The 15,769-nt window shown below is 33.4% G+C and overlaps 1 protein-coding gene across 1 annotated transcript in view; it reads left to right on the top strand.

The window, feature by feature from the left end:
- The window catches only part of C1H14orf39 (chromosome 1 C14orf39 homolog), a 50,466-nt gene extending 41,336 nt beyond the window's left edge, over nucleotides 1-9,130 (top strand). The window contains exons 17-18 of the mRNA XM_068525147.1: nucleotides 989-1,046; nucleotides 8,931-9,130. Of these exons, the coding sequence (XP_068381248.1) occupies nucleotides 989-1,046; nucleotides 8,931-9,130 (258 nt within the window). The remainder of the gene's footprint in view (nucleotides 1-988; nucleotides 1,047-8,930) is intronic.
- Nucleotides 9,131-15,769: the final 6,639 nt, after the last annotated feature.

Raw genomic sequence — 15,769 nt, forward strand, 5'->3', positions numbered from 1 at the left:
CCAAAAGAAAATAAAGAGGGTTTTGGTTTGGTTACATACAAAATTTTATATGTTAAAAAAATTTAAAGGCAAAATGATAATGTGATATAAAATATTTGCAATAATATGACAAACAGTTAAGATCTTTATTATATAAAGAGCTTATATGTACCAGCAAGAAAATTACTGCCTCAACAGAGATATGGACAGAGTCTATTTGGTGAATCGATAATTCACCGAAAAAGAAATTCAAGTGCCTTATAAAATCTCTGGGAAAAACAGCTTTCCTTATTAATTGTCAAAGAAGTATAAATCTGTGCATAATAGTATATATTCAAGTGTGATTTATATTAGAAAAAAATAGAAACAACCTAAAGTTTTAAACAAAAGAATGATTGAAACTATATTGTATGTCCATATTAGAAGAATATTAAAATGCCATAAAAAGAATAAGGTTTTGGAAGAATAGTTATGTGGAAAAATGCTCATAATGCAATGTTAAGAGGAAAAAAAAGAAGACAGAAAACTATGTTTCATGATCCCATTTTTTGAAAACCCTGTTTTACAGAGAAAACGGACCCTCTTGGCAGCAAAACTTTATTTGAACTGACATGAAGCTGTAATACTTTGTATTATTTTTATAGTCAGGAAAGCAGTAACAACAACCTGATTTGTAAAAGGCCTTCAGAATAAAACAAAGTTAATTAGAATTTTAGGTTATATTAATATTCCAAAGTATGAAGTATCCTTGGTATAATATATATATATTGCCTATTAATATTTTATCTATTGCCAGAGTCAAATCAATAAACCTTATTTTAATATAAGTCAATGATAGTTTTGAAGATAGATCTCTTTTTAATTACAATAATGTGCTATATAGAATGTTGCAATTTTGTCTACTCTAATTATGCTTATTAGAAGAACTAGGCTTTAGAGTCTAATATAAATGCTGTACCTACTGTTCTACTGATTTCATGAGTAATATTTAATGGAAATTATTTTTCAGTATAATGAACATTATTCTGCAGGAAATTTAAATCTTCTCTCATCACAACAAGAAATTGGTAAGTGATTTGAAGTTTGCTATATATAAAACCATGTTAACTTTCACCGTTTGTGTTTAGTTTGTCTCTGATTTTCTTAGGCACTCAGTTTATTCTTTAAAAATAGCCGTTACTTCTGCACCATTCACTAATTATTATTATTATTTTTTAGCAATTTATCTTCTTCTCTCACTACTCTACCAAAACTTGCTTTTTCCAATATTACTAATGACTTACTAATTATCAAACATTATGAGTATTTTATACTTATTATCATATTCAGTCACTTTGCAGCATTTGATATTGTTGACTATTCCCATCTCCCTTCTGGAGTTTTTGGATTTCTTCTTGTCTCGCTGGGGCTTACTTTTTATTGGATCTTCTTTCTTCATTTATCCGTTGATTAATTCATTTATTCAACATATAAAAATAAATATATGTATATATAGTATATTTTATATCAGGTACTGCTTCTGGCTCTGGTGATAGAATAGTGGACAAGAATGCAAAGTTCTCATAGGGTTTATGTTCTAGTGGGAGAAACTGAAAATAGACAATGATTATATGTAAGGTAATGCACTAAAAAACAGTTGATATGGATTTGAATTGGCAGTCAGACTCACTGTCACAATTTTTAGTCTTAGATTTACTTAGCTTTATAGAAAGATACAGGATAGGATATAACAGCATGTACAGCATCTTTATCTTATTGAGAGGCCCACCGGCAACCCAAATAATAAGCTTTCTTTTGCTACCTCGTCTACATGGGACATGTAAAGCTGCTATGGACAGAAGGCATGGCGCAGGTAAATCACCTTGACACACAAAAGCTGCAGCCTTGGTTTCCCACCTGAGAGCTAGGAAGGACTATATACAAAGTCACAGGTCCTCTAATTCAGGTGTAGTCCCACCCAGTCGACTAGTCAAACACATCATTATACATTTACCTTAATTCTTATTTTCTAAGAAAACAGTGCTGTGAGGAGTCAGACTCCAAGGTCATTCTTCCAGGTGGGCCTGGATCAGCACAGGCCTGATGTTAACTCTACTCACTTGTGGGGATAAATATTATGAAGAAAACTAAAGCAGAGTAAGGGAAATAGGGAGTATTTGGATTGGGAAGATAGTTGCTGTGTTCCAAGGGAATCAGAGAAGGCATCACTAAAAGGCAGCATTTGAGCAGAGACCTGAAGGAGGTGCAGGTACAAGCTACTGGGATAACTGTCCTAGGCAGAGGGTTCAAAGGCCTTGAGATGGGAGTGTGCTCAGCATGTTCATTGAACAGCAGCTTAATTGATATAATTGGAATCAAATAAGGAAGGAAAAACTGTTAAGAAATTAAATCAGAGAAGTTGGAGGGAGAGCAAACCATAGGGGACACTTAGACCATTTAAGGACTTTGGGGTGTTTTTTTTTCTGTTTGAGATGGGAAGCTATTGGAGAGTTTTCAGCAAGGACTGAAATGATCTGACAGGTTTTAAAAGAATTGTTTGGCTGCTATACGGAGAACAGACCATATGGAAACGTGGGGGAGATCAGGGAGATTGATTAGGGAGCTATTGAAGTAATACAGGTGAGAACTGATAATGGTGCGGATGATGTCAGTGGAAGTGGTGAGAAGAGGTCAGATTTTGGTTATTAAGTTTTCTGAAGGTAGAGTTGTAAGGATCTGCTTATGGGCTGGATATAAGGATTAAGAGAAAGAAGGATGATGCCAAGATTTTGACCTGAATAATTTTAAGAATGGAATTAACATCTGTTGAAATATAGAAGGCTGTAGAAGTTAATTTGAGATTGACAAGAGTTTAATTTTAGAAGTGTTATCACTGAAAAGCCTATATTAGATATCTGAGTGAAAGTAAGTAGGAAATTTTATATATGAACCTGGAATTCATTGGGGTGAGGCATAAATTTTGGAATTGTCATAAATGGTTATTAAATGCCACAAGACCAGAACGAATCCAGCAATTGTAGACATTCTTTAAATGCGACTATCTAAAATATTAAATCTATTTACATTCTCCCCTTTGACACTCTCATTTGACACTCAATCACTTCAGCATTTTCAAATATTATAATACATATCTTCCCTCCCTGACTTCTCCTAATTCTCTTAAACTCCTGGACCTTACTTTTCTTAGCCTCCCCCCACGTTTTACTGAGATAAAATTGTCATACACCACTGTATAAATTTAAGGTGTGTTACATAATGGTTTGAAGTACTTATATTGTGAAATGATTCCTGCAGTAAGTTTAGTTAGCATCCATCATCAAATATAGAAACAATTTAAAAAATTCTTTTCTTCTTTGTTATGAGAACTTTTAGGATTTAATCCCTTAACAATTTTCATATATATAACACAGTAATGTTAACTCTGGCATCATGTTGTACATTACATCCCTAGTACTTATTTATCTTATAACTGGAAGTTTGTACCTTTTGACCACCTTCTCCCAATTTCCCCTCTCCATATCCTCACCTCTGGTAACCACAAATCTGATCTCTTTTTCTGGGAGTTTGGTTTCTTTCTTTTCTAATTTTTTAGTTTCTACTTATAAGTGAGATCATACAGGTCTGACTTATTTCACTTAGCATAATGCCCTCAAGGTCCATCCATGTTGTTGTAAATGACAGGATTTTCTCCTTTTTTATGGATGAATAATATTTGTATATGTATGTATACATATTTAGGTATCTCACAACTTCTTTATCCATTCATCCATCATTTCACACACAGGTTATTTCCGTATCTTGGTTATTGTAAATAATGCTGCTATGAACATAGGGGTGCAGATATCTTTTTAAGTTAGTGTTTCATTTCTTTTGGATATATTCCCAGAAGTGGAATTGCTGGATCATATAGTGGTTATATTTTTAATTTTTTGAGGAATTTCCATACTGTTTCCATAGTGGCTTTAGCAGTCTATAATCCCACCAATAGTGCACAAGAGTTCCTTTTTCTGTACATCCTCTCCAACATTTGTTATTTCTTGTCTTTTTGATGATGGCCATTCTAACAGGTATGAGAAGATATCTCATTGTGTTTCTGTTGTTGTTTTTTTCATTTTTTCTTTTTTTTTTGTGGCTGCACTAGGTCTTCATTGATGCACGCAGGCTTTCTCTAGTTGTGGCAAGCGGGGGCTATTTGTTGTGGTGTGCGGGCTTCTCATTGCAGTGGCTTTTCTTGTTGTGGAACATGGGCTGTAGGTGTGCGGGCTTCAGTAGTTGTGGCCCATGGGCTCAGTAGTTGCGGTGCACAGGCGCTAGAATGCACGGGCTTCAGTAGTTGTGGTGCACGGGCTCTAGAGCATGAGCTCAGTAGTTGTGGTGCATGGGCTTAGTTGCCCCACAGCATGTGGGATCTTCCCGGACGAGGGATCGAACCCATGTCCCCTGCATTGACAGGCGGATTCTTAACCACTGGACCACCAGGGAAGTCCCTCATTGTGTTTTTAATTTGTATTTTCCTAGTGACTAGTGACGTTGAGCATCTTTTAATGTACCTGTTGCCCATTTGTATATCTTCTTTGGAAAAATGCCCATTCAGATTGTTTGCCCATTTTTTAATTGAATTATTTGTTTGTTTGCTGTTGTGTTGTATAAGTTCTTTATATATTTTGGATGTTAACCCTTTATTGGATATATGGTTTACAAATATATTTTCCCATTTTGTAAGTTGTCTTTTCACATTGTTGATTGTTTCTTTTGTTGTGAAGAAGCTTCTTAGTTTGATGCAATCCCATTTATTTTTCATTCTGTTGCTTGTGCTTTAGGTGTCATATCCAATATTGTTGCCAAGACTCATATCAAGGATCTTTTTTCCTATATTTTCTTCTAGGAGTTTCATGGTGTCAGGTCTTACATTTAAGTCTTTACTCTGTTTTGAGTTAATTTTTGTGAGTGATGTAAGGTAGTGGGTCTAGTTTCATTCTTCTACATATGAATATCCTATTTTCCCAGCACCATTTATTGAAGAGACTATCTTTTCTCCATTGAGTATTCTTGGCTCCCCTGTCAAATATCAGTTAATTGTGTGTGCTTGGGTTTATTTCTGGGCTCTCAGTTCTGGTCCATTGATCTATTTGTCTGTTTTTATATCAGTACCATTCTGTTTTGATTACTATAGCTTGAAATCAGGAGTGTGATGCCTCCCTCCTTGTTCTTTCTCAGGATTGCTTTGGCTTTTCTTTTGTGGTTCCATATAAATTTTGGATTTTTTTTCTACTTCTGTAAAAAATGTCATTAGAATCTTGATAGACATCATCCTGAATCTATAGATGGCTTTTGGTAGTATTGGCATTTTAGCAATATTAATTCTTCCAATCTGTGAACATGGGATACCTTTCCATTTATTTCTGTCTTCAATTTTTTTCACCAGTGTCTTGTAGTTTTCAGAGTAGAGGTCTTTTACCTCTTTGGTTAAGTTTATTCCTAAGTCTTTAATTGTTTTGGTGTAAATGGGATCATTTCCTTTATTCCTTTTTCAGATAATTTGTTAGTGTACAGAAATGCTACTGATTTTTGGATGTTTATTATGTATCTTGCAACTTTAGTGAATTTGTTGTTTAGATATAACAATTTTTTGGTGGAGTCTTTAGGATTTTCTATATATAAAATCATGCCATCTGTAAATAGAAATAATTTTGCCTCTTACTTTCCAATTTTGAGACTTTTTATTTCTTTTTCTTGCCTGAATGCTCTGACATGGACTCTCGATACTGTGTTGAATGGGAGTGGACACTCTTGTCTTGTTCCTGATCTTAGAGGAAAAGCTTTCAATCTTTTATTATTGTGTATGATGTTAGCTATGGGCTTATCGTATATAGCCTTTATTATGCTTATTATGTTGAGGTGAGTTTCTTCTATACCTAATTTTTTAAGAGTTTTATCATGAATGAGTTGAATTTGTCAAATGCTGTCTCTGCAACTATTGAGATGATCATATGATTTTTTTCTTTCATTCTATTAATGTGATGTATCATGTTGATTGATTTGCATACATCAAACCATCCTTGCATCCCAGGTATAAGTCCCACTTGAGCATGATGAATGATCCTTTTAACATGCTGCTTAATTCAGTTTGCAAGTATTTTAGTGAGAATTTTTGCATCTATATTCATCGGAGATATTGGTCTGTAGTTTTTTTTCTGGTAGTGTCCTTTTCTGGCTTTGGTATGAAGGTAATGCTGGCCTCATAAAATGAGTTTGGAAATGTTCCCTCTTTGATTTCCTTGAAGAGCTTGAGAAAGATTGACAATTAATTCTTTAAATGTTTGGTAAAATTCACCAGTGAAGTCGTCTGGTAGGACTTTATTTATAATTGTATAATTGATATCTCTTTATATCTAAGGCATCTGTTGACATTAAAAACTCAGTATATCTGAAATCAAACTTGTTCTCTTTCTGATATACCTAATGGTCTCTCCATTATTCTAGTTGCCAAGACTCAGAACATCAGTGTTAATTTTAACTTCCTTCTGTGCCTGTGACTACATTCAGCTAGTCATCAAGTTTTATCAGTTCTCTCTCTGAAATATTTATTTTCTTTTTTTCTATTTTCATTATATGGAAATCATTATATTTCAAAGTCTTATTACCATTCACTTGGGCTATTGCAGTAACATTGTGGTTGGTCTTTTCATCCTTTTAGCTTACTTATAGATCATACCCCAATTACTCTCCTTATGCATAATGTTGGCCATCTCATTGCCCTGGTTAAATACCTTTAGTGGCTCCCCTGGAGTAGCAAATTATGCTCCCAGTTTTCTAACCTAGCTCCTAAACCTTTTCTCCTATAAAAATTATCTGTGCTTTGCCCATACTGAAGAACTCACTTCATCCCAAATCTGCCCACACTTTCTTACCCACTTTTTCTTCCTGAAATCCTCAACTTCTATCACTTTCTAACCATCTTTTCAAGACCAAGTTCTCTTCCACAGAACCTATTTTTCCCCTTTGACATTCCATTCCAAAAAGGTCTCTCCCTAAAAGGGGCTAGATGAAGACTATTCCCCAAGCTGCAAAACTTGGGGCTCTGGTTGCCTAACAGAAAGTAAAGAGGATATTATCTGAAGACTAAGTAACTGAGTCTATGAAAACTTCCCAGATCAACAACAGACGGACAGCAATTGGAATTGACTTTCCATTAGTCATTTTTAAAACATGGTAAAAGTAAAGTAGCCATATTTAATTAGGTTATTTCTAGGTATACGACTTCTGCACATACTATTACAAATTATAAATTTTAAAGATATTTTTCTGAATTTTTAGTCGTTAACATAGAAATAAAATTTGTTTTCTATTTTGAAAAAAGAAGCTCTTTCCCTCACTTTTCTGAATGTCTTTTTTAAAATACTTTCTTGTATCTATACCATTATTATACTCTCATTATTTATGAATATATATAAAACCTTTTCTAATCATAGGTTCTTTGAGGGCAGGGACTCTTGTTTTGTTTACCTTTGAATTCTCCACTGCACCTAGACTACACAGTAATCTTGCACAGTAATCTATTATTTTATTTAAGGTGATCACAGGAGTTTTATGAAGACTTCATATGAACTTCTTTTGTTCTGAAATTAAAATAATGTCAAATTCATTTTTCAAAGGGAGATTCAAGATTTTTAGTTCTTTCTGCATCTATAGCTATGTTATAGCTGTTTTCCTTTGTTTAAGTCTTATGGATATGTACTGAAGTGAGAAAGGGAGAGAGGAAGAACCCAAGGATCAGTCCATCCATCTGTCCATCCCTCCAGCCATCCATCTACCCACCCACCCTATTGCTGGTTGGCTCAGCTTTATTTAGGGTAAAATAACTGAGATATTTGAAAATATATGAAATTTCAAAGTGGCACAAAGTAAATTGTTTTGCTTAATGTATTAATTGAATTGGTTCTCTGTGGAAAAAATATAAATGCTTTAAAAGACTTATTTCAAGTAAGTCTTTGGATTACTGTACATTTAAAATTGTTTAATAGTAATTAAAAATTCTAATTAAGATGTTGAAAATATATTTTTATAATTATAGTCTTAAATAATATAATGAATGAAAAACAATATTTTTCCTTAAAGGCAATTCTGGGAATCATTAACCAAGTAATTCTTTATGTAAAGTTGATTTCAAAAATTCCTTTTAAAACTATAAAATCCTTTTCACTGTTCTGTCAATTTCCTTGAACAGTGCCATAAACAGTATATTGTAGTTATGCAATAAGTAATAGTTGAATAAATTTGACTTATACAATATGTCTCAAATCTAACATTTCTTTCTCCATTCCCTTTTCTATGATTGTAGGTAATGCCAAGCTTTCATTATCTCTTTCCTGTTAGCCCCATTTCTAAACATTTTCCTGTTCCAGGCTTTCTACACATTCTCTCCTGAGTAATCCTTATAAAGCAGTTCAAATCTTGTCATATCTCTGCTTGTAAACTTTTAATGGGTTCATCTTATCTATCAAATAAAGTCCAGATTCTATAGCTGGAAATTCAGCAGTCTTTACAAGCTCATCTTTATTAATTCCATTTTAATAACTCTTTGTTATTTCTCAATGCTTATGATAAGCTGAACTGACTTCTGTTACCCTTATATTTCCTATGCGCACCTATTTCTGTTCCTGTGTGCTATTCTCTCCATTTGAGATTTATTACTCCTCTTTCTACCCTATATACTAGTTCTTTATATACTTGAATTCAAATTACATGAAAGTGGGGTTTAAGTTTGGACCTGTTTAACCTTCCACAGTACAAAGGACAATGCTTTACACATAAGAGGAAAACAGTTAAATATGTGATTCAATGTTAACCTATTTATTGTGTGCAGTATACTGTAATTTGGTAGATTATAACCAAATTAATCATATTATGTAACATGAATAGCATGATATTGTAATATTTATCTTCCTCAGGAAACTTATTTGGGAAACCAGAAGGAGAAGATACCTTTACTTTTTCTTTTCCATCGGACTCTTCAACTCATACATTTGGAGCTGGAAGAGATGATTTTAGTTTTCCATTTCCATTTGAACAGGATCAAAACTCAACACCTTCTTCTGTAAAAGAGTTTTCATCCTCCTCACAAAATACCACACAATTTACTTTTTTTTGAACTAGTTACTAATCTATTGAATTATTTTACTACTCTGTAATCATCTAGGGCAGAAATTTACATTATTAAACTATGAAGACCACTTTCTTTTGTTGATTAAAGAAATAATGGGTTACCATAGTAACATTATTTGATTATATTTATTTAAATATTGAAGGAAATTAAGACTGTCATCTACTTTTGTTTTTATTTGCAGCATTAGCTATCATTATTTATTTTGGTTTTGATTTTGCAAGCTATATTCGTACAGAACCTATGCTTCACTGCTGCAGTAAAAGAGTGGTACTTTAATAATGATCTCAAAGAATTTATGTTATTGATAGTGAATAAAATATGTTATTTTCTTCTAATACAACAAAAATTCAAATATTATCATTTATTCTAATAGCTTTAGTAGAAGGAAATTAAATGTGAAAGGCTAGAGTAATTTCTGAAAATTGGTTGGTTGCATTAATTGTGATACTGTTAATATTTATTTTTGCTTAAACTTTTTTGAAGAACATTTAAAATTTTGTTTCCTGTCTTCAACAAAAAATTCACCTTTATGTTTTATATGTAGTATTTGCTTGTCAATCAATTATATAGCTTAAATGAAGATAATTAAAATTTGATGAAATTATATAAACATAATTGCTCAATATCTTTGTATTTGTGCTTTTTAAAATTAGTTGTATTGAGTTATCAAGAAATAAAGAGTCTGATCCATATCTAGATGTGTGACTGCTGAAAGATTTTGAGCCTCACCCTGTTTTCTTCCCCTTCTGCCCCACATCTGGTCAAGCTGGTAAGAAAGCACAGGTGTTTCCTTCTTTGGCATCACTGGGAAGTTCAAACCATGTATAGGAACTTTTGCCATGGCCCACCCCTAACCACCATAAAAACCAAAAGCCAGTCTCCCTTCTCTGCTCTATCAAGCCATTTTCAGACCAGCTTGTGAGGGCTGGTCTGCTCTCCCCAGAAAATGTTATTATATGAGTAATAACTTTTTCATACCCTATTGGAATGTGTGGTGTCATCAATCTCAACATCCAAACCAAATTTTGGGTGAGAATCAATCTTGCTTCTTCAGGGTGTCCCTAACATATCACAATTGTATTAAAGTAAACCTTCCCAAACTTTTTAGAAGTCAAAAGGATGGTATAACTAATGATAGAAAGAATTTAAGGAAACTTTGGATTGTGTTTTAAAAAACCTTCAACAGTTGGTTTAAAGATGAAAATTTCAGTTAAAAACCTGGAATTTTTCTTTTTATACCAACTTTTTTTTTTAATGTTGCTATCCATTTATTTATTTATTTATTTATTTATTTTTAGAGATAACATACATATTTAATTTAATTTATTTATTTATTTATTTTTGGCTGTGTTGGGTCTCCGTTTCTGTGCGAGGGCTTTCTCTAGTTGTGGCGAGCGGGGGCCTCTCACTATCGTGGCCTCTATTGTTGCGGAGCACAGGCTCCAGACGTGCAGGCTCAGTAATTGTGGCTCACGGGCCCAGTTGCTCCGTGGCATGTGGGATCTTCCCAGACCAGGGCTCCAACCCGTGTCCCCTGCATTGGCAGGCAGATTCTCAACCACTGCACCACCAGGGAAGCCTGCATTCTAATAGGTATAAAGTGGTATATTGCTGTAGTTTTAATTTGTATTTCCCTAGAGTCTAATGATGTTGAGCATCTTTTCACATGCTTATTTTCCATCTGAATATCTGTTTTCATTAAAAATTTGGGTTGTTTGTTTTCTTATTGTTGAATTATGCAAATTCTTTATGTATTCTGGACACAGGTCCTTTATTTGCAAATATTTTCTCCCCATCTGTGGCTTATCTTTTTATTCTCTTAACAGTGTCTTTCACAGAATAAAAAATTTTAATTTTGATAAAGTCTGATCTATAATTGGAACATGCTTTTGGTGTCATATTTAAAAGCTCTTTGCCAAACCCAAGGTCATAAATTTTTCTCCTATGTTTTCTTTTAAAAGTTTTAGAGTTTTGTACTTACATTTATGTCTGTGGTACATTTTAAGTTTTTATATAAGATGTGAGGTATGTATCAAGATACATTTTTTTTTTGCATCATTTGCTGAAAAGACTACCCTTTCTCCATTGAACTGCATTTGTACCTTTGGCAATAATCAATTTTTTTTTCCTTTGGCTGCGCTGTGCAGCTTGCGGGGTCTCAGTTCCCCAACCAGGGATTGCACTTGGGCCACGACAGTGAAAGCCCGGAATCCTAACCACTAGGCAACCAGGGAGCTCCCTGGCAATAATCAATTGACCATGTTTGTATGGGTCTATTTCTGGACTCCCTATTCTTTTCCATTGATTTGTATGTCTGTCCTTTTACCAATACCACATTGTTTTGATTACTGTAGATTTATAATGAATCTTGAGATTGGGTGGTGCAAGTCCTCTAACCTTGTTCTTTTTACTTTTTTTTCTTTTCTAAAATGCTCTTTTTCTTCTTTATTTTTTAAGTTGAGGTATAGTTGATTTACAATATTATATAAGTTTCAGATGTATAACATAGTGATTCACAGTTTAAAGGTTATACTCCATTTATAGCTATTCTAAAATATTAGCTGTATTCTGTATGCTGTACAATATATCCTTGCAGATTATTTATTTTATATATAGTAGTTGGTACCTCTTAACCCCCTACTCCTATCTCGTCTCTCCCCTCTTCCCTTTCCACACAGGTAACCACTAGTGTTCTCTGTATCTGTGTCTGCTTCTTTTTTTGTTATATTCACTAGTTTGTTGTATTTTTTAGATTCCACATATAAGTGATATCATACAGTATTTGCTTTCTCTGTCTGACTTTCTTCACTAAGCATAATAACCTCCAAGTCCATCCATGTCGTTGCAAATGGCAAAAATTCATTCTTTTTTATGGCTAAGTTGTATTCCATTACATATATATATATATATATATATATATATATATATATATATATATATATATCTCACATTTTCTTTATCCATTCATCTGTTGATGGACCCTTAGGTTGCTTCCATATCTTGGCTATTGTAAATAATGCTGCTATGGACATTGGGGTGCATATATCTTTTCAAGTTCACGTTTTTGTTTTCATATATATACCCAGGAGTGGAATTGCTGGGTCATATGGTAGTTCTATTTTTAGTTATTTTAGGAACCTTCATACTGTTTTCCACAGTGACTGCACCAGTTTACATTCCCACCAACAGTGTACAAGGGTTCTCTTCTCCACATCCTCACCAACATTTGGTTTTTGTGGTTTTTTTGATGATAGCTACTCTTGCAGATGTGAGGTGGTATTTCATTGTGGTTTTGATTTGTATTTCTCTGGTAGTTAACGATGTTGAGCATCTTTTCATGTGCCTGTTGACTATCTTTGTGTTCTTTGGAGAAATGTCTATTCAGGTCTTCTGCCCATTTTTTAATCAGGTTTTTTTTTTTTTTTTTTTTGACATTGAGTAGTATGAGCTGTTTATATTTTGAATATTAACGCCTTATCAGTCATATCATTTTGCAAATATTTTCTCCTATTCAGTAGGTTGTCTATTCATTTTGTTGATGGTTTCCTTTGCTGTGCAAGAGCTTTTAAGTTTAATTAGGTCCTATTTGTTTATTTTTGCTTTTTTTCCCTTTACCTTAGGAGACAGATCCAAAAAAATATTGCTATGATTTATGTCAAAGAGTGTTCTGCCTATGTTTTCTTCTAGGATTTGTATGGTTTCTGGTCTTACATTTAGGTCTTTACCCCATTTTGAGTTTTCGTATATGATGTTAAAAATGTTCTAATTTCATTCTTTTACATGTAGCTGCCCAGTTTTTCTGGGACCACTTACTGAAGAGACTGTCTTTTCTTGCCCCCTTTGTCATAGATTCTTTGACTATAAGTGTGTGGGTTTATTTCTGGGCTCTCTATTCTGTCCCATTGATCTGTGCGTCTGTTTTTCTGACAGTACTATACTGTTTTGATTTTTGTACCACTTTGTTCTTTTTAAAAATTATTTTAGCTCTTCTAGTACTTTGCCTTTCCATATATATATATTTTTTAAATTAATTAATTAATTTATTTATTTTTGGCTGTGTTGGGTCTTTGTTGCTGCATGCAGGCTTTCTCTAGTTGCAGAGAACGGGGGCTACTCTTCATTGCGGTGCATGGGCTTCTCATTGTGGTGGCTTCTCTTGTGGAGCACGGGTTCTAGGGGCGTGGGCTTCAGTAGTTGTGGCACGCAGGCTCAGTAGTTGTGGCTCGTGGGCTCTAGAGCGCAGGTGCAGTAGTTGTGGTGCAAGGGCTTAGTTGCTCCGCGGCATGTGGGATCTTCCTGGACCAGGGCTCCAGCCCGTGTCCCTTGCATTGGCTGGTGGATTCTTAACCACTGTGCCACCAGCGAAGTCCCTCCATATATATTTTGAATCAGCTTGTTAATATTTTTAAATGCCTGTGGGATTTTAATTGGGATTGAATTAGACGTATAGGTGCAACATTTTACCAATTTTGAGTCCTTCAGTCCATGAACATGGTGTATTTCTCTATTTACTTACATCGTCTTTGATTTCCTTTATCAATATTTTGTAATTTTCATAATGCAAATCCTGCACATATCTTGTTGGATTTATACTTATTTTTCTTTTCTTCTTTTTCGGTTTTTGTTACTATTATAAATGATGTTGCTTTTTGATATTTTATTTTGAATGCCCATTATTTATTGCTAGTATATAGAAATAGTTGATTTTTATATTAACCTTATATCCTGTGTTCATGCTAAACCCACGTAGTAGGTCTAGTAGCTTTTTTGTAGATTCTTTGGAATCTTCTATGTAAGCAGTCATGTTGTCTGCAAATGGAGACAGTTTCATTCCTTCCTTTTCAACACATGTGCCTTTTATTTCTCTTTCTTACATAATGTCACCAGATAGGACTTCCAGTAGGATGTCAAATAGGGGTGGGGAGAGAGGATATCTTCACTTTGTACCTAATCTTAGGGGGAAGTTATTCAGTATTTCACCATTAGGTGTGATGTTAGCTGTGGGTTATTACATAGGTGCCTTTATCAGGCTGGAAACATTCCCTTCTATTCCTAGTTTGCTGTTAATTTTTAATATGAATTGCTGTTGAATTTTGCCAAATTATTTTCCTGCATCAATTTATATGATCATACTGTTTTCTTTTTCAGTCTATTAATATTATGAATTACATTGACTTCTTTTAAAATATTGAACCAGCCATACATTCCTGGGATAAACGCTGATGTATTTTCCTCTTTATTTATTCTGATTCAATTTGATAATATTCTATGGAGGATTTTTGCAATGTTCATGAGAAATTCTGATCTGTAGTTTTCCCTTCTTTTATTATCTTTATCTGGTTTTGGTAATAGGGTAGTAGTAGCCTCATAAAATGAGTTAGGAAGTGTTCTATCCTCTTATTTTCTGGAAGATTATGTAGAATTTTTTTTTTCTTAGATTGTTGGGAAAACTTTCAAGTGAAACCATTTCAGTCTGGGGTTTTCTGTGTTAGATAGTTTTAAAACTATGAATTCAATTTCTTTAATAGAGGAATATTCAGGTTATCGATTTCTTCATGAATAAATTTTGGTAGTTTGTGTCTCAGAAAGTTAGTCCATTTCATCTAGAGGCTTATCAATGTTACTATTTTTTCCCCCTAAAAATACCTTTTAGTATCATTGATTTTTCTCTATTTTTCTGTTTTCAACTGCGTTGATTTATACTCTTTATTATTTCCTTCCTACTTTTTGCTATGGCTTTAATTTTCTCTTTTTCCTTTAGTTTCTTAAAATGGAAGCTTGTATTACTGATTTAAGACCATTCTTCTTTTCTTATAAGCACTTAACGCTATAAATTTTCCTCTAAGCCCTGCTTTAGCTATATCCCTCAAATTGCAATATGTTTTATTTTAATTCTCACTTAGATAAAAATATGTTTAACATTCCTTTGAGACTTACTTTGGTACCCATGGGTATTTAAAAGTTTGTTGTTTAATTTCCATACATATAGGGATTTATAGATATCTTTCTGTTATTAGTTTCTAGTTTAATTTCAGTATGACCAAAGAAATACTTTGTATGATTTCTTTTCTTTTAAATTTGTTAATTATTTGTTTTATGATGCAGAATATGGTGTATCTTGGCGTTTATGTCAAGCTTACTGGTTTTCTGTCTAGTAGTTCTATCAAGTACTGAGAGAGAAATATTGACGTCTTCAGCTACTGTTGTGGATTTTTCTCTCCTTTCAGTTCTCAGTTTTTGCTTCATGTATTTTGAAGCTCTGTTGTTATATATATACACATTTAAGATCATGTCTTATTAGAGAATGACCCTTTTATCATTACACAATGCCCCTCTCAAGTCTACTTTGTCTTATATTAATATAGTTTACTTTTGGTTAATGTTTATATGGGATACCTTTTCTCATCCTTTTGACTTTAAATTATTTATGCCTTTGTATTTAAAGAAGGTTTCTTTGTAGACAACATATAGTTGGGTCTTACTTTTTTATCCAACCTGATCATATCTTTTTGTTGGTATGTTTAAGCCATTCAGATTTAAGGTGATTATTGATTGTTGTATTAAAATCTACCACCTGGCTTTTTTTTTTCACTTGTTACATGTGTTCTTTGTTTCTTATTTCCT

This window comes from Eschrichtius robustus, chromosome 1 (genome assembly GCF_028021215.1).
Source record: "Eschrichtius robustus isolate mEscRob2 chromosome 1, mEscRob2.pri, whole genome shotgun sequence".
NCBI lineage: Eukaryota > Metazoa > Chordata > Mammalia > Artiodactyla > Eschrichtiidae > Eschrichtius > Eschrichtius robustus.